The 25,452-nt window shown below is 35.9% G+C and overlaps 3 protein-coding genes across 3 annotated transcripts; 2 read left to right on the top strand and 1 right to left on the bottom strand.

Annotated features, from left to right (window-relative positions):
* Positions 1 to 314: 314 nt before the first annotated feature.
* On the top strand, positions 315 to 2,023 carry LOC112770441 (uncharacterized). Its single transcript, XM_025814796.1, has 3 exons — positions 315 to 351; positions 528 to 640; positions 737 to 2,023. The coding sequence occupies exons 1-3, from the start codon at positions 315 to 317 to the stop codon at positions 2,021 to 2,023; spliced, it is 1,437 nt and encodes a 478-aa protein (XP_025670581.1).
* Positions 2,024 to 5,579: 3,556 nt separating this feature from the next.
* On the top strand, positions 5,580 to 11,616 carry LOC112770702 (SUMO-activating enzyme subunit 2). Its single transcript, XM_025815063.3, has 11 exons — positions 5,580 to 5,753; positions 5,848 to 5,937; positions 6,980 to 7,063; positions 7,144 to 7,362; positions 8,069 to 8,170; positions 8,637 to 9,095; positions 9,221 to 9,450; positions 10,158 to 10,251; positions 10,342 to 10,521; positions 10,598 to 10,695; positions 10,934 to 11,616. The coding sequence occupies exons 1-11, from the start codon at positions 5,733 to 5,735 to the stop codon at positions 11,250 to 11,252; spliced, it is 1,896 nt and encodes a 631-aa protein (XP_025670848.1). The 5' UTR covers positions 5,580 to 5,732; the 3' UTR covers positions 11,253 to 11,616.
* A 4,196-nt stretch (positions 11,617 to 15,812) lies between these two features.
* Positions 15,813 to 18,836, bottom strand: LOC112772933 (probable receptor-like protein kinase At4g39110). Its single transcript, XM_025817956.3, has one exon. It carries the CDS (start codon positions 18,577 to 18,579, stop codon positions 16,003 to 16,005), a length of 2,577 nt encoding a protein of 858 aa, XP_025673741.1. The 5' UTR covers positions 18,580 to 18,836; the 3' UTR covers positions 15,813 to 16,002.
* Between the last annotated feature and the right edge of the window lie 6,616 nt (positions 18,837 to 25,452).

Here is a 25,452-nt window from a genome sequence, read left to right as displayed (position 1 = left end):
CAGATGAAGCTAGTATGCAAAGAATGTTTTTTACCTATCATCAAACTAGAGCACAGGCCTCACTTATCGAGTTGTATGTTGAGCTCGAAGAAATCATTGATGTTGACTTTCCAGAACCCAACACAGACTGGGTGGGTTATAATACTGAAAGCGATGAAGAGTTTGAAGGTAATTATGAAGTTGTTGGTCCAACTGAAGATGTAGAGGAAGATGAGATAATGGTTGAAAGAGATGTGGCTGATGTTGCAAATGCACTAACCGGACAACATCCCTATGGATAGCCATCTTTTATGCATGCTTTGAATCTTGATGCCATGCATGCACCAGAATTTTCTGAATATGTCAATACAGGTAATTTTGTTGTTGTTGTTATTCACTTTTTTAATATTAGTAATATTATTATTTGTTTTGCTTTTATGTTAGTATTATTTTTATTTTTTAAATTGTTATTACTATTTATTGTTGTCATCATTATTATTAATAATAGAATATTATTTAGATTTATTTTTGTTTTGTTATTGGTGTAGCCCCAGCAGTTGTAGCTGCCGGTGAATTTGTCGTTGGAATAGAGTTTAACTCTAGAGAGGCTGTTATTGCATCAGTTAAAGAGTATACCATTCGAAGAGGAGTTGATTATAGGGTATATGAATCAGAACCAACAACATTCTATGCTAAATGCGTACAGTACGGAACAAGTTGTCATTGGCTTATCAGAGTTAGTCTTATGAAAAGATAGTATTGTTGGGCGATAAGGAGGTACAATGGTAGTCACACGTGCACCAGAAGTACCATATCTCAAGATCATGCTAAACTGGACTCTGATACAATTGCAGAAGCGATAAAGCCATTAGTTGAAGCTGACCCGTCCATAAAGGTGAAATTTGTCATTGCTGAAGTGCAATTGAAGTTCAACTACACGATAAGTTATCGCAAAGCATGGTTGGCCAAGCAAAAGGCAGTGGAGAAAATATTTGGTGGGTGGGAATCTTCATATGAAGCTTTGCCCACATGGTTTGAAGCAATGGTTGCAAAAGAACCATCAGCAGCTGATGAGTATAAAACTGCATATGGCTACCGAGGGGGTGAGTTAGTTGAAGATCTCCGGATTCTGACACGAGTCTTCTGGGCTTTCTACCCATGCATTAAAGCATTCAGAAGTTGCAAGCCAGTAGTTCAGATTGACGGCACACATTTGTATGAAAAGTATAAAGGAGCTCTTTTAGTTGCAGTATCACAAGATGGCAATGGAAATATCGTGCCTCTTGCATTTGCCATAGTCGAAGGTGAGACTGCCAATGCTTGGTACTTTTTTCTTAGCCATTTGCGAACACATGTAGTTAATCGGGATGGTGTTTCCCTTATCTCTGATCGACACGAGTCAATCATCTCAGCTGTGGGTCGTAGTAATGGAGCATGGGAATATCCGAGAGCTATTCACATGTTTTGCATCCGACATATAGCATCCAACTTTTTGAGGAGTTTCAAGGCACCACTCCTGCAGAGGCTAATTGTCAACATTGGCTATTCTAGAACAATGCGTGAATTCGATATGCGTTACCAGAGATTATGTGAGCGGGGGGAGGCTTACAAGCAGTGGTTAGACCGGATACCTCGACAGCAATATGCCTTGGCATATGATGGTGGACATTGTTGGGGTCATATGAAAACTAACCTAGTGGAGTGCATTAATGGAGCACTGAAAGGGGCATGCAATCTTCCAGTCACAGCCTTTGTTAAGGCAACTTTTTACAGGCTAAATGCGTTGTTCACAAGGAAGAGATCTGAGGTTGAGGCTCGTATAAGTGCAGGACAACTATTCTCTGAATATGCAACTCAGAAAATTATGTCAAATCAGCGCTCAGCTGGTATCCACCGGCAGAGGCCCTATTGTCGCATTCGTATCCAGGCCCACACAAGGAGCAACGCCAGAGGACCATCCATGTCCTTGCAATCATATCTCGATGCCAGACATAATGATCGATACATGTGCTTGTGTCAAGCAGAACCCCAACTAAACTTATGAATTTGAGAAAAGTCACGAAGCAACGGTAAATACTTCCAGTGCACAGAGATTCCAGATTTGTCACTAAATAACATCGTATCGAATAGACACATTATGTGACATTTCACATAAATTTCCTTACTTACTTGATCAGTCAAATGTTGGCGCCGCTTTAGAGTGCGAAACCATGCCAGCTTGATTCCGCTTCCTTTGTGGTCGTTTGGCCCAGGAGCAACACCAAATTGGGCCAAGCACTCGTTTTCTAACCCACTTGTACTATGATCGGTTGATCCAGTCACCGGCAAACCATCTGTTTGGAGTCCAAGAATCATTGCGACGTCCTCCAAAGTGATCATGCACTCACCATATGGAAGATGAAACGTGTGCGTTTCCGGACGCCACCTTTCAGCTAGTGTGTCTACAGTCGACCTATGAAACACGATCCTCCCAATTTGAGAAACATAATAGAACCCGCTCCTTCTCATTTGTTCTTCCACTCTATTATCATATGAGTCTATTTGGTGTAAGTGTCTCATGTGTAAATTTCTTGAACCCTGAAAACAAAAATTAATCATTAATAGTAAATTACTATAACCAGTTCATGACTACTATTATATTCAACACTTACTAAATCACTACATATTCTAATAATTGATGATTACTAAATAAACTACTAATTATTAACTACTACAGTAAACATAAAAATTACTTACATATACAGGATGTCGAAGATATTTTACAATATGATCTTCAGCACGTATGATGTCACGTTTTTCCATCTTCCTCTTTTTTAAACACTGCACTAGAAAGAACATATTTGAATAATTAAAATATTTTTCAAACATATATTAATAATAATCAATTATTAATACATAAATAATTATGTTTTTCAAAACAGCTATTTTAAATTTTAAATAACACTAACCTAACCTAATGCTAACAGTAACTAAGTCACTAACAATAATTAATTTACTAAAACTAACCCTAACACTAACTAACCCCTATACTAACGCCGGTACTATTACTATTAACAATTAATTAACTTACTATTAATTAATAGTAAAATAATCTAAAAAAATTACAAAACCTTACCTTATTTTTAAAAAATTCTTGTTCATACTTTCAGTTCAAAAAAAAAAAGCAATAAGTAAACCATATAAATATTTACCTGAATGGTTTGGTTTAGTTGTGATTATTGGTCAGTATGGGTGTTGCCGTTTTACTTTGTGGGTTTCCTTATTTTTGGTGGGGTAAGATTGATAAGGATGGAAGAGAGCCGTTTTGTGGTGGAACTGAGAAGAGAAGACGAAGAAATGGGAAAGAGAAGGGGTTACTAAGGTTAAAAATCTTCACGCTGAAACGAGGAAGAACTTTTCATCCACGTGTTAACCATGCACACACAAAACGTCACCGACGTTTTGTTGAAGAAGAAAGTGACGTGGGTAAAAAAACGGCCGTGATGTTTTCCTGCAGCAGTCAGTGATCCCCACAACGACGTTAAACCCACTTTTTTTTAGCATTTCAGTGAATTATACCAACTTAGGCCCAATATTAAAAATAAAAAACTCGCGATTCCTATCCTAAATTATTATAATATGAATTAAAGTTAGTCACAGTTTTGTATCTAATCTTCATTCACGGTCTCACTACTAATTATACTAACACAATTTTCATGTAGCTCAAATATTCACCCGTAAATAAAAAAATACACATAGATTCTATACTCTCAACAATGCAAGATCAACAAATGTGGGTGATTTTTTTTGTGAACTATTATTAAATTATTTTCATTGCTCTAATTAACAATTTATAATGAACAACATTAAATCTAATTATTTCTTCGATTAGTGATAACTACTACTCTTTATTCGTGACCCGCTATTGATTATACTGATACAGTTTTTATACGGCTCTGATACTCACATGTAAACAAAGGACACACATACATTCTATTCTCCCGACAATGCAAGATCAACAGAAGTGGGTATTTTTCATTGCAAATTATTATTAAATTTATTTCAACCCATCTAATTAACAAACCATAATGACCAATTTTAAATTCATTTTTTTTTCTTTTGTTGTTAACAACTACTCTTCATACATGGTCCACTACTGATCATACCGATACAGCTCCTATGCAGTTCTGATACTCACATGTAAATAAAAGACACATATGTTTCATTCTCCCGACAACGCAACATCAATTGGTGTAGGTGACTTTCATTGTAAACTATTATTAAATTTATTTTCACCCCTCTAATTAATAAATCATAATGATCAACTTAAAATCTATTTATCTTCTTCGGTTACTAATAACTACTATTCATTCATGACTTTACTACTGATCACACTAACATAGCTCTCGTGTGGCTTTGATACCCACACGCAAACAAAGGATACATATATACATTCCATATTACCGACAACACAACATGAACAGATTTAGTGATTTTCAACGCAAATTATTATTAAATTTATTTTCACCCCTTTAATTAAAATGGCACATTTTAAATCTATTTATCTTCTTCGATTATTGACAACTACTCTTCATTTATAACCCTACTACTGATCAAACTGACAAAACTCTCATGCGACTCTAATACCCACACGCAAACAAAAGACACACATACATTCCAACTACCAACCACGTAACATGAACAGATTTGGTGGTTTTCAACGCAAACTATTATTAAATTTATTTCCACCCTATAATTAACAAATCTTAATGACCAACTTTAAATACATTTATCTTCTTCGACTGTTGACAACTACCCTTTAGTCGTGGTCCGCTACTGATTATATAGACACAACTCCCATACGGCTTTGACACTCACATATAAACAAATGACATGTATACGTTCCATATTTTTGATAACGCAATATCAACAGATGTAGATGGTTTTTACTGTAAACTATTATTAAATTTATTTTCTCCTCCTTTAATTAACAAATCATAATTGTGAGAAGGATGAATGTGTACACGGTTTGGCAGGGTGGAGAACAGCTACAACAAGTGTGCATAGTCCACATATGAAACACTTCTTACCGTTCACAGAAAGTTTGGTTGTAGGAGAAGCAAGTCCCAACTAGTCTAGTGACGCGTGGCGAAGCCTGCGTGATACCACCGATGCCTGGCAAAGCCGGCATGATGTTAACGGTAGGTGCTTTTCTCTAACTCTTACGACACGTGTCGTTGTCACAATTTGTCGCTGCTTGCATGATGCTAACGTCGATTTTTTGTTTTTTGCGAGAAATCTTAGTATACCACCCCACGTTTATCATCAGCTAAGATCACCAAGTTGAATATCACCAAAATCAAACTAATATAAATAATAATTTTTAGTTTGATCACTGCAAAAAAAATATTTATAACGGTATATTTTTTCTTATTTTTAGTGTAATTTAAACAATTTAAAATAAGTTTTATTTTTTAAATGTTTTATTTAATTTCTTTTGTTAGGAGTAATTTTTCGATTTTTCAGACTCTTTGCTCTTTAGATTGTGCTGCTCAACGTCCCCGGTTCGATTCTCCGTACTCACCTTATTTGTTTATATTAATTAATTTTAAGTTAAATAAACACTGAAAACACTGCGCTCTCTTGTGTTTTCCCTTTCTTTTTTCCTTTCTTTTTCTCTTTTGATTTTCAAGTTTCAACGATTCTGCGTGTACCCTCAAAACACGCACACTATTCGACTTCCTCTTGCTGCTTCTTATTCTTCTTCTCTTCCAATGGCTTCTGAGGCTATTAAGGTAACTTCCTCTCTTCTCTTCTCTTCTTCTCCTTCTTAATTTCTCGCTAGTGTCGTTTTAAGGACAACCCTGTGTCGTTTTTATGTGTTTTCAGGGAGCAAAAGTGCTCATGGTTGGTGCCGGTGGAATTGGCTGTGAGCTTCTGAAGACCCTTGCTCTCTCTGGTTTTCGTGACATTCACATAGTGAGTTCCTTCTTTTAGGGGTCTCAAAAGATTCTTAAAATTTTCAGAAAGGGTTTTTAGTTTTATGAATTTCGGGAATTAAGCTTTTTATACTTTATCTAACTAGGGTTTTTGTGCAGTTGGGGTTTCGCTTTCGTTTTATTTTTGTTGTTGGTAAAGTTTTGATTTTTATGTGTTCGATGAGGTGGGTGTTTGAAAAATCTCGGGCCTTGGTTTTTCTGTTGTTATTAGGGAAGTGTTTTTGAGAATGAGAAGTGGAGTGGTTGGTGGTTTTTAATTGTTAAAGGTTTGAACTTTTTGAGCTTCTAATTAGGGTATTTTATTTGTTACTGAAATATGTTTTTTATTATTTAAAATAATTTTTTATGGAGTTGTAGCATCTTTTCTTTCCTTTTTTGATCCTGGAGGTTTGAGTCACTGGGTAAGATTTAAGTGTTGCTTGCTATGATTTTCTTAGATGTGAGCGATTTTCCTTCTTTGGTATTAACTGTGGTGGAAGGTGGAAATAGGGTAGATAGTTGGCTTGTGTTGGAGGGAAGCTTTTTGGTGCTTATTCTGTCAATTCTCTGTTGTTCTTGTAGTAATCAAGTGCTGTGACAATTATAGCAGGGTGCTGATTGATGGAGTGGGGGTGGATCTTGCTGGGTTTTAGTTGATTCATGTATAAGAATAAGATCTTTGAAATTCATATTTCAATATTATGTTTTGGTGGCATAGATGCTGATAGTACTAGTGGTGCAAATTTTTATTACTGATAGTTTGTAACGAGGGAGATGGAAATAGCAGATTTGTTGAATTCTCGTAATGAGGGAGTTGCTTAGTATGGCATGTCATGTTTATATTTATATTTATATTTCTATTATAGTTTAGGCTCTTATCTGTGTGGATTGATGTCTCACTAAGAGTAGCCAAAGTTAGTTTTGGCATTCATTTTAGTATCATGTTGGCAGTGATCAGTTTGGTTGTTTGTGTTTGGGGACTGGAAGATGTACAGATTTAAGCTACAGACGTACCTAAATACATTTCACTTCCAAATGTGCAGATTGATATGGACACCATAGAAGTCAGTAACCTTAACAGACAATTTTTATTTCGACAATCTCACGTTGGGCAATCCAAGGCAAAAGTGAGACAATGCATTATGGCTATTAATGTTTACTGGTATTGGTTTCTGTCATTTATTCATCTGATTAAGTTCTCGACCAGGTTGCTAGGGATGCTGTTTTAAAATTTAGGCCCCACATAAACATTCAACCGTACCATGCAAATGTCAAAGATCCTGAATTCAATGTTGATTTCTTTAAGCAATTTAACGTTGTTCTGAATGGACTCGACAATCTTGATGCACGCCGACATGTGAATCGCTTGTGCTTGGCTGCTGATGTTCCTCTCGTTGAAAGTGGAACTACTGGGTTCCTTGGACAGGTAATAAGAGGTTGTGTTTCAGCTGTATAAAATTGTATTATGCAGGGCAATTTTTCCTATTTGATGCCTAGTTTTTTTTTATGCTTAGGAGTGTACTCTGATTATCTTGTTATAATTATTATTCTAGCTGTAAAATTCAGTTTTTTTCTACTACTGATAACTGATTTGTTTGTCTCTAATGCCATTTTTTTTTTGGAGAAGCAAAATATATTTTCTATGGCATTTTAAGCTTCCAACTCGTTTATCTTTTAAATGCTTGATTTTTGTGATCATTGTCGATGTCAGCAAACACCCCTTCTTCATCCTGGTACTTTTATAGTCATCTGAAAATAAACTGTGATTTATATTATGTTAATTCATAATTGTTATGCTATTTGGTTTTAATTTGTTTTGTTATGACATTTGAGGTTTGAGATCTTGTATTGGCTGGCTGTTCTTCTTGTTTTGTTTTATCCTTTCAATAACACCTGCTATCTTCTGAAACAACAACAACAGCAGAGTCTTATTCCATTAGGTGCTCTGCTTTCTTCTGATCTACTTGTATAAATGCATGTGAACTGTGAAATTTGTTTGTTACTTATATCAAGCTATTTACTGATTTCACATGATGACAACTTAAATATAAATCTTCTTGATTAATCTTTTATAATATACTAAGTTGTAGATTTTCCACTATATTTGTGATATAGTTTTGATTTTAAAACAGGTCACTGTACATGTCAAGGGAAAAACAGAATGTTATGAGTGTCAGCCTAAACCAGCCCCCAAGACATATCCTGTTTGCACGATCACAAGTACCCCATCAAAGGTATGGGTGTGTTTAATTGCATTTGTCCACTTTGGAGGAATTAGCATTTAAAGGATTAGGTTTTAGGATGCTTTTCATGGTGAGTCGTATTGTAGAACAGGCCTTCTAACATGTGAATTAAGGTTCTTTATGTGTTGTGGTTTGATATTGATAATATTGTTGCTTTATATATGTTGATTTTATGTACTTCTTTTGTTATCATTTTCTTTTGCCTAGGTTAATAACAGTTTGTATCCAGGAAACATAAGATTTTGAAAACATGAAGCTAGAGGTCCTAAGGTCATCTATGGGAAGTTTACCATAATTTTAATAATCTTGAGATTGTTATTAAGTAGGTACTGTTTGCCATGATATCTGGAGCCTGTTACTGGTTATATCTTAAGAGTTATGAGATGATACTGATGCAAATCGTATACCTTTGGTTATGTTTTCATCTATTTTATTTTTTTAATATTCTTCCTGGCAGTTTGTTCACTGTATTGTGTGGGCAAAGGACCTACTTTTTGCAAAGTTATTTGGTGACAAGAATCAGGACAATGATTTAAATGTACGTTCAAGTGATGCTGCCAGCTCCTCAGAAAATGTAGAAGATGTCTTTGTACGGAGAAATGATGAAGATATTGAACAATATGGAAAGAAAATATTTGATCATGTATTTGGGTATAACATTGAGTTAGCTTTGTCGAATGAAGAGACATGGAAAAATCGTAATAGACCAAAACCTATATACAGCAAAGATATCTTGTCCGATGAACTGGCCCAACCAAATGGGAATGTAGACAAAAAATGTGCATTTGATGATGAATTTTCAGTTTCTGCCATGAAATCTTTGGGCATGAAGAACCCTCAGGATATATGGAGTCTTAAGGAAAATTCTAGGATATTTCTCGAAGCGCTGAGACTATTTTTCACACATAGGGGGAAGGTTTGATTTGATGCTTTTCTTAATTTAGTTAAGATATAATCCTCTATGCATCTCCATATGAATGTTTTTGCCTGGGCTGGTAATGTTTATTTATTCTTATTATTTATTTATTTATTTTAAATCAGGATGTTGGCAATCTGACTTTTGATAAAGATGATCAGTTAGCTGTAGAGTTTGTTACTGCAGCTGCAAACATACGGGCTGCTTCATTTGGCATCCCTCCGTACAGCCTTTTCGAAGCTAAAGGTATTGCTGGTAATATTGTGCATGCTGTTGCGACAACAAATGCTGTTATTGCTGGGTTGATTGTCATTGAGACAATCAAAGTGCTGCAGAACGACATTAAAAGTTACAGGTATAATGCGATTCCTGTTCCTTCATATTATTATTTTGGGTTCGTTGTACCTTCCTTTGGTATTTGCTGTATGAAAAGAATGAAGATCTTATTTTGGCTGTACATTAAGGTTAAGCAGTTTTAATCAATGATGAGGAAAATGCTACCTAGTACCTATTTACAACTTTTGGTGAAATGAAAACAAAATTTATACATTATAAAAAAAATGTGTTGCCTTTTTGGAAATAATAAAAAAAAGTCATGCTGGCTTTTAGACCGAGTTATATTTTGTTTTAACGGAGTAAAATGTGCAGTTTCCATTGTTAGACTGAATAAGATTTTTACTGAGATGTACTTAATCCTTAGAGTGGCATAGTAATGCTTTAATGCTTTATATGATGCCTCTTTTGCTGGAGCAGAATGCATAGGAAAAGCTTGCTCCGCACAAGCTTTCGGACAATTTGTTTACACAGCCCTCTTTATGGCAGTCCCTTTTGACACATGTACAGTGGAACTGCAGTGCTCTTTCATTTTTACCTGTGTTCTTTGTATCTCATGCTTTTTACATTCTATCTGTAGTTTCTGTTAGGAGGCTATCTTATATTATGTGTTCTTATTTACTTTCAATAATGAGTTCATTATTGTACCTTCATTGAAACTTACTAGTTAGCATTGCATTCGATAAATTTTTTGATGTTTTTGTTAATCTTATTTTGGACATCTTGTAGAATGACATATTGTCTGGAACATCCATCAAGGAAAATGCTGTTGATGCCTGTGGAGCCGTTTGAACCAAACAAGTCTTGTTATGTTTGTTCTGAGGTATGACTAATCTTCTCATGTCTCACCTCTTGACTAGTGTCAGTCATTCTTACAGAGATGCTTACGCACAAACATGTATGTGGCAAACAGACACCTTTATCGCTTGAAATAAACACAAAACGCGCAAAGTTGAAGGACTTTGTTGAAAAGATAGTCAAGGCAAAGCTTGGGATGAACCTTCCTCTTATTATGAACTCCTCAAATCTTCTTTATGAAGCTGGTGATGTTGAGGACGACATGGTTGCAATCTACTCTGCCAACCTTGAAAAGGTATGCACCCTTCTTGTCTTTGGTTTGAAATCAACATGAGAGATATCTTATTTAGCTTGTTTTCTTCTCTTCTCAGGTTTTAGCTGAGCTTCCGTCTCCAGTAACTGGCGGAACGATGCTTACAGTAGAGGATATGCAACAGGAATTTGTTTGCAATGTTAACATCAAGCACAGGTTTTTGCTAAACCCTGGATCTGTGTTCTGAGTTGGAATTATTGTGTATCTAATGCTTATAGTCCTTTTTCCCATTCCTCTTTCTTTCTCGTCTTCAATTACCAAACACAGTATTTTCTCGTTGGATACATGAGCCGACACTACTTCGTTGGACACAGCTTAATTGCCCTTTTGTCATTTATCTTTTGCTTTTGGTTCTAAAATTATTACTTTTTTGTGTTGGCCTTTTCATGTTTAGAGAGGAATTTGATGAAGAGAAAGAACCTGATTCGATGGTTCTCTCAGGATGGACTCAACATGTGTCAGCTCCGGAGAACAAAGACAAGCCTGCTGCTAACAACGGCGCAAGCACCTCAGGCGCATCTGTACCAGCTGTAGAATCAGATGAGATAAGCATAGTTAGTCCTACCAAGAAGAGAAAACTCACCAACGTTCCAAATGCTCCGGGTAACGAGGCAAGGAACCACCAGGATGAACTGCAAGTAATTGATGACGAAGATGATCTTGTCATGCTCGAGGGTAACATGGAAGGATTCAAAAAGAGAAAGTTGTCGTAGTCCATGTGTGATTTAATTTATGGAGTAGAAATCTTACATGCTAATTTTGTATTTTGATAGGGAGGTTTGGCAATTCTTTTGGCCATAGGTGTTTTTAGGGTTTTTCTGCTGCTCTTAGGCTTCTGATTTGGGTAGATACAATATCTTATGCTTTTTTTTCTCCTCTGTATTTTTGACAAATTCTAGCAGCAACTATGTATTATTCTTGCTGACGTCTGACACCAGAGGATCACTGACCTTACAGATTGACTTGCTTACATTTGAGATTAGTGAACAAAGTTTTGCAAACTGCAATCCCTATTCAGTTATCTGTACATCCTTTGTTCACTTTTGGGAAATATAACATGAATTTAATTTTCATTCACTTTCAGTGTAAAGTAGTTTTTCACTTATATTCAATTGCCTAATAATATATCAACAAAATTAACTATTTTTTATAGGGAGATTTTATGGTGCTTACCAAGAAAATCAACATAACATGCTGTTTTTATGTGTTTATTGTTGATTGGAGGTTATTTTTTTTTAATGAAAAAAGAAAAGAAAGAGTAAATTAAAGTAATATAATAAAAATTTTATTATAATAGTTTATTATAATAATACAAATTTTGAAAATTTTTTTAAATAAATAAATTAAATATTTTATTTATCAAAATATATTATTATAAGAATATTTATTAATTAATGTAATATTATTTATTCTATTTATATTAAAAACAAAATGTATATACATATATTTTGTTTACATTATAAATAAAATAAATAAAATAATATAAACAAAATATTAAAAAAGTCTATTGATGTTTGAAATAATAATAAGTATAAAATTAATTAAAATAATAAATATTTAATATTTTTTATTATAAAATTGTTAAAACATAAACTTAGATGAGTTATATAAATCAATTTTATTTTTTAAAATAATCCAAAATAAACTATAAATACTGTCTTTTTAGTTATCCAATAGTCTATCATAAAAATTAAATAGATATATAAGTATCTCATTTATATTTTAAATAAAATTGACTAAAAAAAATTTAATACGTATCTCATTTACATCCTAAAAAAAATTAAATTAAATGTCACGACAAGAATTTTAGTCAGGTTAGGATTGCATCCATAACATCATCATGAATAAAAAAAGAATAAATTATTATTTATTAAAATTGTATTAATTTAATAAAATTAAAAATTATTCAATAAAATTATTTATTATATCATTTTAATAATTTTATCAAATTTAATTTTAATGAATATAAGATTAATTTATATATTTTATGAATTAAAATATCGATGTTTAAATCTTTTATATTAAAATTTATAATGATTAATCAAATTATTTAAGTTCAATTATTTTTTATGATAAAGAAAATGAAACGAGGACTCATATTACATTTGTACAGATAACAACGCTAAAAAATTTATACAAGATCAATAGTTTAGAGCCAAGTATTAATTTCTCGTAGAGCTATATTTTTTTTTTGTCGTACTTAAGATGTAAACGAGATACATATTAAATTTTTTTAGTCAATTTTATTTAAAGTGTAAATGAAATATTTATATATTTATTTAATTTTCATGATAGACTATTGTATAACTAAAAAGACCGTATTTATAGTTTATTTTAGATTATTTTAAAAAGTAAAATCGATTTACATAACTCATCTAAGTTTATGTTTTAACAATTTTATAATAAAAAATATTAAATATTTATTATTTTAATTAATTTTATACTTATTATTATTATTTCAGACATTAATAGACTTTTTAATATTTTGTTTATATTATTTTATTTATTTTATTTATAGTGTAAATAAAATATATGTATATACATCTTATTTTTAATATAAATGAAATAAATAATATTACATTAATTAATAAATATTCTTATAATAATATATTTTGATAAATAAAATATTTAATTTATTTATTTAAAAAATTTCTCAAAATTTGTATTATTATAATAAACTATTATAATAAAATTTTTATTATATTACTTTAATTTACTCTTTCTTTTTTTTTATTTAAAAAAAATAGCCTCTAATCAACAATTAACACATAAAGACAGCATGTTATGTTGATTTTCTTGATAAGCACCATAGAATCTCCCTTTTTATATCGATAATGTGAATGAATATGATTGCAAAATGTATAAAATATACTCACAATGCATAAATTAATATAGCAATCGTCTCAATTAAATGAATTTTGGTATTTAATTTAGATACAATATTCTCTTAACGATTAAATTAATAAAGTTGTCGCCTTTTAATTCTCAATAGTCTCTTTTAAAGAAAGTCATGTTCCTTTTGTATGTACCCGTCACTTCAAGTGATCAGAATCCTCTTCATAACAACTCAGGAGAGTGTGTACTTGAAGCGGACTGTAAGCAATTGGGCTGTGAGGTTGGAGATGATAGTAAAGATATCTAAGATAGTTGGCGATGGTTAAGTTAACAAGGATTTAAATAGATATTTGTGTTTCATGAGGTATTTATACAGGAGGAAAATACACTTATAATAATGGGTGGTTACTGTCCATTTTATTTAGGAATTGTTAAGAAATTTATTTAAAATAGCGGACTAATTTATAGGGATGCACGTTAGTACACTTGAGATCTTTTTTATGTAAAATTCGGGTCAAACATGGATCATAATACCTATGCCTCGAGTAAGTTGGATAGGTTAACCCGTGTAACTTTTAGACTGATATCCTTAGATCTGGACATCTTGCGTTAGATCCATTAAAGATGGATATGATTATTTGGGTCATGGTGTATATATATATATATTGATACCCAAATTCTTTTACAACTAGAAAATAATATCTCAATTTTGCCACATCAAGTTTTTGGCCAAATTGTAAATTTTTGTAGATTTTTAAATTTGTTTTTCCTATTATCTCTCTTTATCGAATAGCTTTTACTAGCATTATCTTCTAATTAATAATGAATTTAATACCGTTATTAGATTATTTTTTTTAAAAAAAATTGTTCTATTATTTATTTGTCATTAATTTAATTTATTAGATATTATTCTATTGATATATATATTTTATATTACAAGTTATATGTGTATATGTGTGTGTTAGTCACCAAAAAAAATATGTGTTTTGTCATTAATTTAATTTATTAAATATTATTCTATTGATATATATTTTATATTACAAGTTCTATAGCGTGCGTGTGTGTGTGTGTGAATTTTAAGGATGAAATTATAAGTTGTGAAGTTAATTGATCTTCAACAATCTTTAAAAAAATTGTTACAAAAATACTTGGATTTATCTCAAATAAGAAAAAATTGACTCTTTGTTATGCCTTTTATTAAGAAATTCTACTTAAAAGAAATACTTCAATGTATATACACTATAGATTGACAAATTTAAATTTTATTATAGTTTAGAATTTATTTTGATACAATTCTTTGTTTTAAGAGTCAAGAATTTTATTTAAGCAAATATTTTAAAATATAAGGTATATATTGACTGAATTAGTTTTTATTATATTATTATCATTATATTATATTATAAATTTTATTATGGTACAATTCTTTGTTTTAAGAGCTATATGTATATTGTTTTATATATAACTAACTATAAAACCTAAAATTTTTCTATTATCATTTAGTTAAAAATTTTGACAAAAATTTCATAGCATTAGGTCTTTTGCAAAAGTCTAAATCTAGTTATCAAGAAAGACTAATGTTTGAATGAAACTTTAACGCTAAATATTCTGTTTACATTGTTTAGTTTTAGGTACACACTTTAATAACTCTTTATGCTTTCGTCAATCAAATAGTTGAATTAAGTTATATTATTTTGATGATTAAGTCTATCAAATTTTAGAAAATTATGACCTCAATAGACTTTTATAATGTATTTTTAGTGTACTTAATTAGTATTTTATGTTTTAATTAAATAATAATAGATAAAAACTTTTACATTTAATTTTTTAAAAATATTTTACTAAAAGATGATTGATTGATTATCATTTTTTGCCAAATTATTAAAATTGTTAAGGTAACATCATTAACAAAAAAAAAACGACTTCTCATTGTTGAGAACTAAGAAGGTTAGTATCAACTTTATATATTATAAATAGATAGATTAGCCAATTTGAATTGATCGAGTGATTAACCCGCTCTACTAGTTAAACAAGTGCCGAAGATTCGGCTGCCTCCTTATATTTGTAGTAATTTGTTGGCCAATAATAAACTTTTATAAAACTCTAATTCGCCGTGGATTAGTTTACTGGGTTGAAAAATATAGTGCGAAATAAAAAAATATATATTTAATTATTTATATCATGAACTTAGACATGTCTTATTTTATTATTTAATAACATTGATAGTTACAGGTTGTGTACACAGTTGAGTCAATTCACTAGCTGCAAGTGTCCAATTTTCTTTGAACATGACTCAAAATCACCCTCTAACACTTAAATAGCAAAATACTGGAATTCAGTTATATAAGACCATATGATTATTGGTACTAACTGCAATATTTACACGCTAGTACTTTTAACCAAACTACCCCAACTGCCATATAATGTTTGCCACTAAGAGGAACCGATAATGCCATTCTTGTATATATTTTCTTTCCATTGAATTTTTACATGAATATAGTACAAAGCATCACAATTTATGCAGGTATGTAATTTTCTTTTGGCCACAAACCCACCTTAATTTTCTTATAACACCTTTTGGCTTGATCCTAGATGAAGATCATTTCATTCATAAAAATATGAGTCCGGGTTTCACCTGCCATTAAGGCTAAACCTAGCAAACTGCAAAGTTCCAGAATGGTCATCAATCGCCCGGGTTTCGGCCGGGGGGTTATTTCCTTCTGGAACAGGGACAGCCTCATCTAAGGCATTAGAAGACGCAGGAGCGGCCGGAGGCAGAACAGCCGAGGCTGAGGCTGAGGCTGAGGCTGAGGCTGGGACAGCCGGAGTCTCATCCTCTGCCTTTCCTTCTTGTGTGAAGGCCTCTTGAAGCTGCAAAGCATACTCTAAATTCCAAAGCACATCTCCCATTGAAGGCCTATCAACACCATGATCCGCCAAGCACTTCTCGGCCGCCTCGGCGTACTTCTTCAACGATTCGGGGTTAATGGTGCCGACAAGATTAGGATCAATGATCTTATCAAGCAATCCCTTTCTCTTCCATTGCATAGCCCAATCAGCCAAGTTGACTTGTTCGCGGGGTAACTGAGGATTAATAGCAGGCCTTGCACATAAGGCCTCAAGAAGCACCACTCCAAATGAATAGACATCGGATTTTTCTGTCAATTGTTGTCTCCTGAAGTATTCAGGATCCAAATACCCAAAACTACCCTTAACCGCCGTACTGACATGACCCTGCCCCATAGGTGCATCCTTTGATAAACCAAAATCAGAAACCTTGGCCGTGAAATTCTCGTCAAGCAATATGTTAGTTGTCTTAACATCGCGATGGATGATACCTTGTGCCGTGCCGGTGTGAAGATAATGAAGACCGCGAGCAGCTCCGATACAGATTTCCAATCTTTGCTTCCAAGAAAGCGGTGGTCCGACCATGTTCTTGCCATAAAGATGGTCCCTGAAGTGTCCATTAGGCATGTACTCATAAACCAAAATCATTTCATCGTTTTCGTCGCAGTATCCAATAAGAGACACCAAATGCCTGTGCCTAAGCTTAGACAACATTTGAATCTCGGTCTGGAATTCGTTAATCCCCTGTTCCGATTGCGGATTTCCTCTCTTCACCGCAACTTGAGTCGCATCATCAATGACGCCGGAATACACATTGCCGAATCCACCAACACCGATAATGTTTGCTTTATCGAAGTTATTAGTTGCTTCTTGCAGCTCCGCCAAAGAGAAGAACCGGCCTAAACCCATAGTGGCAGAGAAATTGCTCTTTCCTGACGCATTCTTGCTCATAAAGGTACTGTCTCCGGCGTGCACCGGAAGCAACCACGACGAAAAACTGTTTCGTTTCTGCCAATCTTGAGGCCTCTTGTGCCACTTGATCACCATGGCGCCAAGTCCAACAAACGCTCCAAACATCATCGCGAATCCAACCCCGGCCACTGCGCCGCGGTAAGAGCCACCACCGCCATTGCTCCCATCAAGGCCGAATTGGCCATCCAAACTGTCCAAAGAGTTACTTATCTTCAAGATCTCTATCCCATTCACGATAGCGTTCCCGCTTCCTCCTCGCGCCAGCGACGCTCCCACCTGAATCTTTAGTCCTTCCTGAGACATCAACGTCGCATTCACAACAAAATCTCTGTAATAAGGAGTCGCCAAGGCTTGCGTAATGCTGGACAAATCAAGCGTCGGAATCGCGGTTTTCTCGTTGATGTAGACGTTGAAGTAAAGCTCGTTCAAACCTTTGCTTACAATGTCGCAGAAATGCAACCTTACAAGGTAGCTAAAAGAAGTATCCACATCAAACTTCCAAGTTATATTGAAATTCGGCTGATCCACTGCAGAGTCGTTAGTCATCTCCGTCGCCGAGGCGTAAACCGTCGGCGGAGCAATAAGAGGAGAGATATTTGGATTATTCGTAGGGTACTTGATAATGTTTGTAGGTACAACGACACTCATGGCTGCGTTCTTCACCGTTATATAAGGCTCGTCGTTCTCCCAATTCCGTCCTAAAGTGTCGTTTGTCGCGGTTACAAGAGGTCCGCCGTTGTTGATCCTGTAAACCGGCTGGAAAGCGTGGTTAGTCAGGCCGGAGTAATCGCCGACCGGGAAAAGGTTCGAGCCGGAGTCGAATAGAAGGTTGTCCGGGACGGATACGATTTCTATGGCATTGATAAATGCAGCTGAGTTCTTCAACGGAGTAAAAGAGAGCGTGAAGATGGGTTCGTTTGCATTAATGAGGTACTCCTTGAGAATTGGCTTGTCATTGTTGTTAACATTGAAGCTATGGAGAAGAACGTATTTATAGGCGTTGACGGAGAAAGTGGCTTTTTGGAGATCAAAGATATTGTTCTTGATTGGGTAGAAATAAAGGCGAACCCAATGGTAACCCGGTTGGATTAAATGGAAGGAGTACTTGGCTTCTTGCATGAAGATTCTTGCACTCGAGTACAATGGATTTGGGAGATCAGGGTTATTATTGCCATTTTCTATTGATACCTTGTTTTGATCATTGGCTTGCAAGTAAGTGTTGGCTTGTGGGTCTGATTTGAATGTTCTTCCGTCTGGGAGGGTGGTTCCGGTTTCCGAGCCACAATCGATCAGGTAGTTGTCTCGGGGGACGAACGCGGCCGAGGTCGTCCGCGGCGTTATGGTGGAGGCTAAGGCCAAGAGAATGGTAACCACCAGAGGGATAGCCATCAAATGGCATGCACAAGCTAAGGATGATAGAAATTTATCTTGGCACTAATGATGCTTTTTAATTTTTTTGTTTTTGTTTTTTTTTTTCTTGTTGTTTCTTTTCCTACCTTCCTATAACACTCCCCTGGAAATTTAGAATTAGAGAAAGGTAAGAAAAAAAAAGAAAAAAAAAAGAGAAAGGGTGGTTTGATCCCTATTCCCTACAAGGTGGTTTTCCTAAAATCTAAAAAGTTCGTTCATTCTTTTTGGAAGAGGGTGAAGAAAATAAAGGAAGAGAAGATAACAAAGTTGACACAAAACTTTGCAGTTTCTATAATTAGGCAAACAATTATTGTGCTTTATTAGGGAATTCTGGTGTGTGACATGCTTTTCTCTTCGTTTATTTATCTTTATCTGCTATCTTTATCCTTTATTTAGCATTAGCAAAGAGAATTTATAACAAGCTTAGTTGAAAATAATTGATTTTGAACAAGTCAAAAGATGCCTTTTAATTTGTTCTGTATCCTTGAATTGATCACCTTAAACAAACATTTAGTTTCTGTTAGTTTGAGTATCATCCCAGTAATTCTTTAACAACAATAATTAAAAGCCTTTTATCTGTTGGTGGGTTACAACTTACAAGTAAATCAACATTATGTTAAATTAAAGCATCATTGTGACATTATTCCGTTTCATACACGAGCCACATAATTTCTGGTCTATATTTATTTAGCTGTTGTGTAACGTGAGGGATGTCACGGCCTTGGACGCACTTCAACGCTACCGTGCCGGCACTCGAACTTACTCAACCTCTTAAGTTAAGACCAAGTCAGCCTAACCCTCAATATTTAGCAAGAAAGCTAAGAATACAAGAGAATACAAGAGAAATAAAGCTTTGGTGGAAGAACACTTTATTGCTCAAGTGTGGTTACAAATGATTCACACACACCCAAACTCTAACTCTCACCCCTATTTATAGATATCCACCTCCTCAATGGATGGTTAGGATTAAATCTAATTAACGGTTTAGATTAATCATCCAGAACCTTCTTTACAAATATCTATCCTACCACAACTCTCTAAATGTTTTTAGATTATTCCATACCACTCTTTATACTTCTATATACATTTACACTCTTCTAGAATACTCTATGACCTTCCAGAGTCTTCTAGAACCTTCTAGGGTATTCCGGGACCTTCTAGGACATTCTAGAACGTTTCGGAACCATCTAGAGTATTCTCAAACACTCCAGAAAACTATACAAACACTGTTAAATCTAACCTTCTAAAATTTAATGCGCAGACGTTCTCGTCACGTTCTGTTCATGATAGCGCTCTAGGTGTTCTTGGAATTACCACAGATCTCAGCGAGTTTCCCAGCTAGCTTCGGTTATCGGGAGCCCTTTCCACTTGATCAAGTATTGGATACTTGGTGGCACCCCTCTTCGTCGCACGATGCGATTAGCTAAGATCTCTTCGATTTCTTTATCAAATGATCTAATTACCACAGGCGGAGCGCGACTTGAGTCACCTCTACTCGGTTCGTCTTGGTCTCCATGATATGGTTTAAGCATACTCACATGGAAGACCGGGTGGATCTCCATAGAGGGAGGGAGTTGTACTTTGTAAGCAACCTCCCCAACACGTCCAATGATCTCAAATGGCCCTTCGTATTTGCGGATTAAGCCCTTATGAACCTTGCGAAAGGCTTTGAATTGTTGTGGAAGAAGTTTGATCATTACCTTGTCTCCCACTTGATAGCTTGCATGCCTCCTCTTCTTATCTGCCCATTTCTTCATCCTCTTGGCAGCTTTGTCGAGGTAATAACGAGTGACATCTGCTTGTTCTTCCCATGACTTAATCATATGATAAGCTTCAGGGCTCTTCCCTGAGTAAGAGGAAGAAAGAGAGTGAGGTGTAAGCGGCTGTTGTCCAGTCACAATCTCGAATGGGCTCTTCCCTGTAGACTCACTCCTTTGCAGATTGTATGAGAATTGAGCAATGTCTAGGAGTTTTGTCCAATCCTTCTGATTAGCGCTTACAAAATGCCTCATGTAACACTCAAGTAAGGCATTCACTCTCTCAGTCTGCCCATCGATTTGAGGATGGAAGCTTGTTGAGAAATGAAGCTCCGACCCAAGGAGTTTGAACAGCTCTGTCCATAGTCGTCCTGTGAAGCGTGGATTTCGATCACTAATGATACTCTTAGGCAATCCCCAGTACTTCACCACATTCTTAAAGAATAGTCGTGCTGCTTCCTCTGCAGTGCAGTCAGTAGGGGTAGGTATAAAGGTAGCATACTTCGAAAATCGATCCACTACCACGAGAATAGATCCAAACCCCTCGAACTTTGGTAAGGCAGAGATGAAATCTAGAGAGACACTTTCCCACGGTCGCTCTGATGGAGGCAGAGGTTTCAACAACCCGCTTGGTGTCTTGTTTTCAATCTTATCTTGTTGGCACACAAGACAAGTCTTCACATAGCTCTCCACTTCATCTCTCATTTGAGGCCAATAATAAGAAGATTCAATGAGTGCCAAGGTCCTTCGCTGACCTTGGTGACCAGCCCACTTGGTGTCGTGGCATTCCCTCACTAATTTTCTTCTTAGATTTTCCCATTTAGGGACGTATAGTCTTCTCCCTTTAGTGTAGAGAAGGTCGTTTTCTAACCAAAATCTTTTGGTCTTACATTCTCTAGCCAACTCCACCAACTTCTTGGCTAATGGATCGTGATGCAACCCTTCCTTGATGATATGCATAATATCTCCTTCAACCATAGAAATGGCCACTAACTCAGCCTTGCGACTCAGCGCATCTGCTACCACATTAGTCTTGCCTGACTTGTATTCGAATTCGAAATCAAACTCAGCCAAGAAGTCTTGCCATCTAGCTTGTTTGGGGCTTAACTTCTTTTGAGTTTGGAAGTAGCTTGTAGCCACATTGTCTGTCTTGACGATGAAGTGTGAACCAAGCAAGTAGTGACGCCAAGTTCTCAGACAATGCACCACCGCGGTCATCTCCTTCTCTTGGACAGTGTATCGTCTCTCTGTATCATTCAACTTGCGACTCTCAAAGGCAATAGGATGTCCTTCTTGCATCAGAACTCCTCCAATAGCGTAGTCAGAAGCATCAGTGTGGACTTCAAACACCTTTGAGTAGTCGGGTAGTGCTAGTACTGGTCCTTCTGTGATAGCAGCCTTCAACTCATCAAAAGCCTTTTGACACTCCTTTGACCATTCCCAAGAGTGGTTCTTCTTGAGAAGATTAGTTAATGGTGCAGCCTTGGCGGAGTATCCCTTGATAAACCTCCGATAGTAATTAGCCAACCCAAGGAATGACCTCAATTCAGATACCTTGTTTGGAGGTTCCCACTCTTTGATAGCCTTCACTTTTCCTTGATCCATGCAGAGAGTTCCATCTTTAATGATGTATCCCAAGAAGTGGACTTCGTCCCTTACAAAGGAACACTTTTCCTTCTTCACATATAGGTTATTCTCTCGCAAGATCTTGAACACGGTTCGTAAGTGTTTTACATGTTCCTCCAAAGCATTGCTATAGACAACAATGTCATCCAAGTAGACCACTACAAACCGATCAAGGTAAGGTAAAAAAATCTCGTTCATCAAGGTACAGAAGGTCGCAGGAGCATTGGTCAAGCCAAAAGGCATCACCAACCACTCATACGATCCATACCTCATGACACACGTGGTCTTAGGTTCATCACCATCGGTAATTCTCACTTGATGATATCCTGACCTCAAATCTAGCTTTGAGAACCACTTAGCTCTACCAAGTTGATCAAACAAATCGGCTATCAAAGGAATGGGGTATTTGTTCTTGATGGTTACCTTGTTAAGTGCTCGATAGTCGATGCATAGTCTCAATGAACCATCATGCTTCTTTTGAAACAAGACTGGTGCGCCATAAGGTGCCTTCGATGGACGGATGAACCCAGCATCTAGCAAATCCTTGAGTTGCTTCTTCAACTCATCCAGTTCTGGCAGTGCCATCCTATAAGATGTTGAGGCGGGCGACTTTGATCCTAACTCCAATTCAATCTTGTGGTCCATCTTCCTCCTAGGTGGTAGTTGTTTTGGCAACTCGGGAGGCATCACATCCTTATTTTCTTCAAGGACTTCCTTGATTTTGGGAGGAACGTCTTCTCTTTCGGATGTTGACTCCTCTTGTAATAGAGCCAAATATGTAGTCTCTCCCTTCTTGAACCCTTTCTTGAGTTGCATGGCAGACAGTATCGGTGGTCCGCCAACTTTAGAGATAGTAGGGACCATGCATGGAGACCCTTTCTCCATGACGCATACTACGTCGTAGTATGGCATAGGTATTATATTTGCTTTTCTTTGAAAATCGAGTCCGATGACTATTTTAAAATCGTCCATGGGTGCTACTGAGAAATCCACAAGGCCCTTCCAAGAATCAAGAGTCATCTCAACCCCTTTTGCTACTCCCTTAAGGGGTTCACCCTTGGTATTCACGGGTTTGAACCAGCCATTCTTTTCGGTGATCCTCAACCCAAGCCTCTTTGCTTCATCAGGCGTGATGAAGTTGTGTGTAGCACCAGTGTCGATCATAGCCATGACGGGTTTTTCATTGATAAAGGCTTTGACATACATCAAGCCTTTCTTTTCTGTAGTGCTTGCCTCTTTGCCCTTCACAGCATTCATGTGTTGGATAGATCCAACACACTCAGTTACTTGAGTTTGAGCTTCTCGTTCCTCGGCGATAGATGCCAAAGTCCCTAACTTGGAACAATCCTTCATTTGGTGTGGTCCCTTGCACACGAAGCATCCTCCTTTGGGCACGAAAGCCTTCTTCTTTTCTTCATACTCTTTCTTTGAAGAGTATTTTCCTTCCTTCTTGGTTGAGAAACTCCTCCCCTTGTCTCCCCCACCTTTAGCAGAACTAGGCTTGGAGGATGATTTGGATTTAGAGTCTCCCCTATGATACTCAGTGAGTGATTCGGCCACCACAATGGCCTCGTCGACATCCTTAACATTCCTTCTTTGTAGTTCTTGCTTTGCCCAAGGTTGAAGTCCATCAATGAAGAAGAACAATGCATCCTCTGATGCTAAGTTGGGGATTTGAAGCGTGAGAGTAGTGAACTCCTTTACGTAGTCGCTAATCGTACTCTTGTACTTCAACTCCCTCAACTTCTTCCTTGCTTCATAAACCAAATTCTCAGGGAAGAATTGTCTTTTCAACTCCCTTTTGAAATCTTCCCATGTGGCTATGTTGCAAGTACCATTTTCCATATCTACGCACTTTCTCCTCTACCACAAAGTAGCATTATCAGAAAGGTAGAGAGCTGCAGTGCATACCTTTATTGCTTCTTCGACCACCCCTTGGCCTTCGAAGTACCTTTCCATTTGCCATAGGAAGTTCTCCACCTCGCGAGTGTCCCTTACGCCCTTGAACTCCTTTGGCTTGGGGAGATCAATCTTTGTCGTCTCCCTTATAATGGTTGGTCGAGATTTTGCCTCCTCGAACCAAACTCGAACTTCCTCAAATAGCTTTAAGGAATTCTCAATCTTCTCTTCGATTTGGAGCATGCTTTCTTTGAAAGCATCTAGTTCTCCTAACACGTGAGCTTCGAGGGTCTCCTTATCATGTTCTATCCTTTGGAAACGCTCATCCATAGAGGATAGAACATTCTCCAACACAGAAACCCTTTCTTCTAAAAAGTTAGAGTCCTTACCTCTAGGCTCACTTGAAGAACGGACCTTCTTGCCTCCCCATTGAGAAGGAATAGTATTCCTTCCCCTTTGAGACTCAACATGCTCCATGGTGATACTAGAAGCCATACCCACAAGCGACTTGTGCTCCCTCTCGAACCTTGCTCGGATACCAAATTGTCACGGCCTTGGACACACTCCAACGCTACCGTGCCGGCACTCGGACTTACTCAACCTCTTGAGCTAAGACCAAGTCAGCCTAACCCTCAATACTTAGCAAGAAAGCTAAGAATACAAGAGAACACAAGAGAAAGGAAGCTTTGGTGGAAGAACACTTTATTGCTCAAGTGTGGTTACAAATGATTCACACACACCCAAACTCTAACTCTCACCCCTATTTATAGCCATACACCTCCTCAATGGATGGTTAGGATTAAATCTAATCAACGGTCCAGATTAATCATTCAGAACCTTCTTTACAAATATCTATCCTACCATAACTCTCTAAATGTTTCTAGATTATTCCATACCACTCTTTATACTTCTATATACATCTACACTCTTCTAGAATACTCTATGACCTTCCAGAGTCTTCTAGAACCTTCTAGGGTATTCCGGGACCTTCTAGGACATTCTAGAACGTTCCGGAACCATCTAGAGTATTCTCAAATACTCCAAAAAACTATACAAACACTGTTAAATCTAACCTTCTAAAATTTACCGTGACAGGGAGCCCAAAACCTAACAGGGAGAGGAGTGGAAGAGTAAGAGAGTATGTACGTAGAATATAAAAAAAAATTCAATTGTAATAAATTATATCATTATTCATTGGGTAAACATTAAAAATGGATGATAGTTACCTTATATAATAAAACATCTATAATTATATATATAACAACTATAATTATATATTTATTACATCTAAAATTACATAATTATTCTAACAATAATATTTTATGTTGAGTTCAAAAAATATATAACAAATTGATGATGACAAACATATTGAATTTAGATTGATAACACAAGTGGGTTTGATGATGTTGTTTAAGTGTGTAGGCTTAAAATTATTGTTTTTGCAACCCAAACTTATGAAACCCAATAATCCAAAGCAGCTGAATAGAAACTGAATCACTAACTCAGCCCATTATCTTCCAAGCAAAAGGAAAGTAACCCTAAACTTCAAATAAATTTACTTCGGATAAAA

The sequence above is a fragment of the Arachis hypogaea genome, chromosome 18 (genome assembly GCF_003086295.3).
Source record: "Arachis hypogaea cultivar Tifrunner chromosome 18, arahy.Tifrunner.gnm2.J5K5, whole genome shotgun sequence".
NCBI classification, from domain to species: Eukaryota; Viridiplantae; Streptophyta; class Magnoliopsida; order Fabales; family Fabaceae; genus Arachis; species Arachis hypogaea.
Note: the sequence above shows the minus strand (reverse complement) of the source record. Positions and strands in the feature narration are given on the sequence as shown.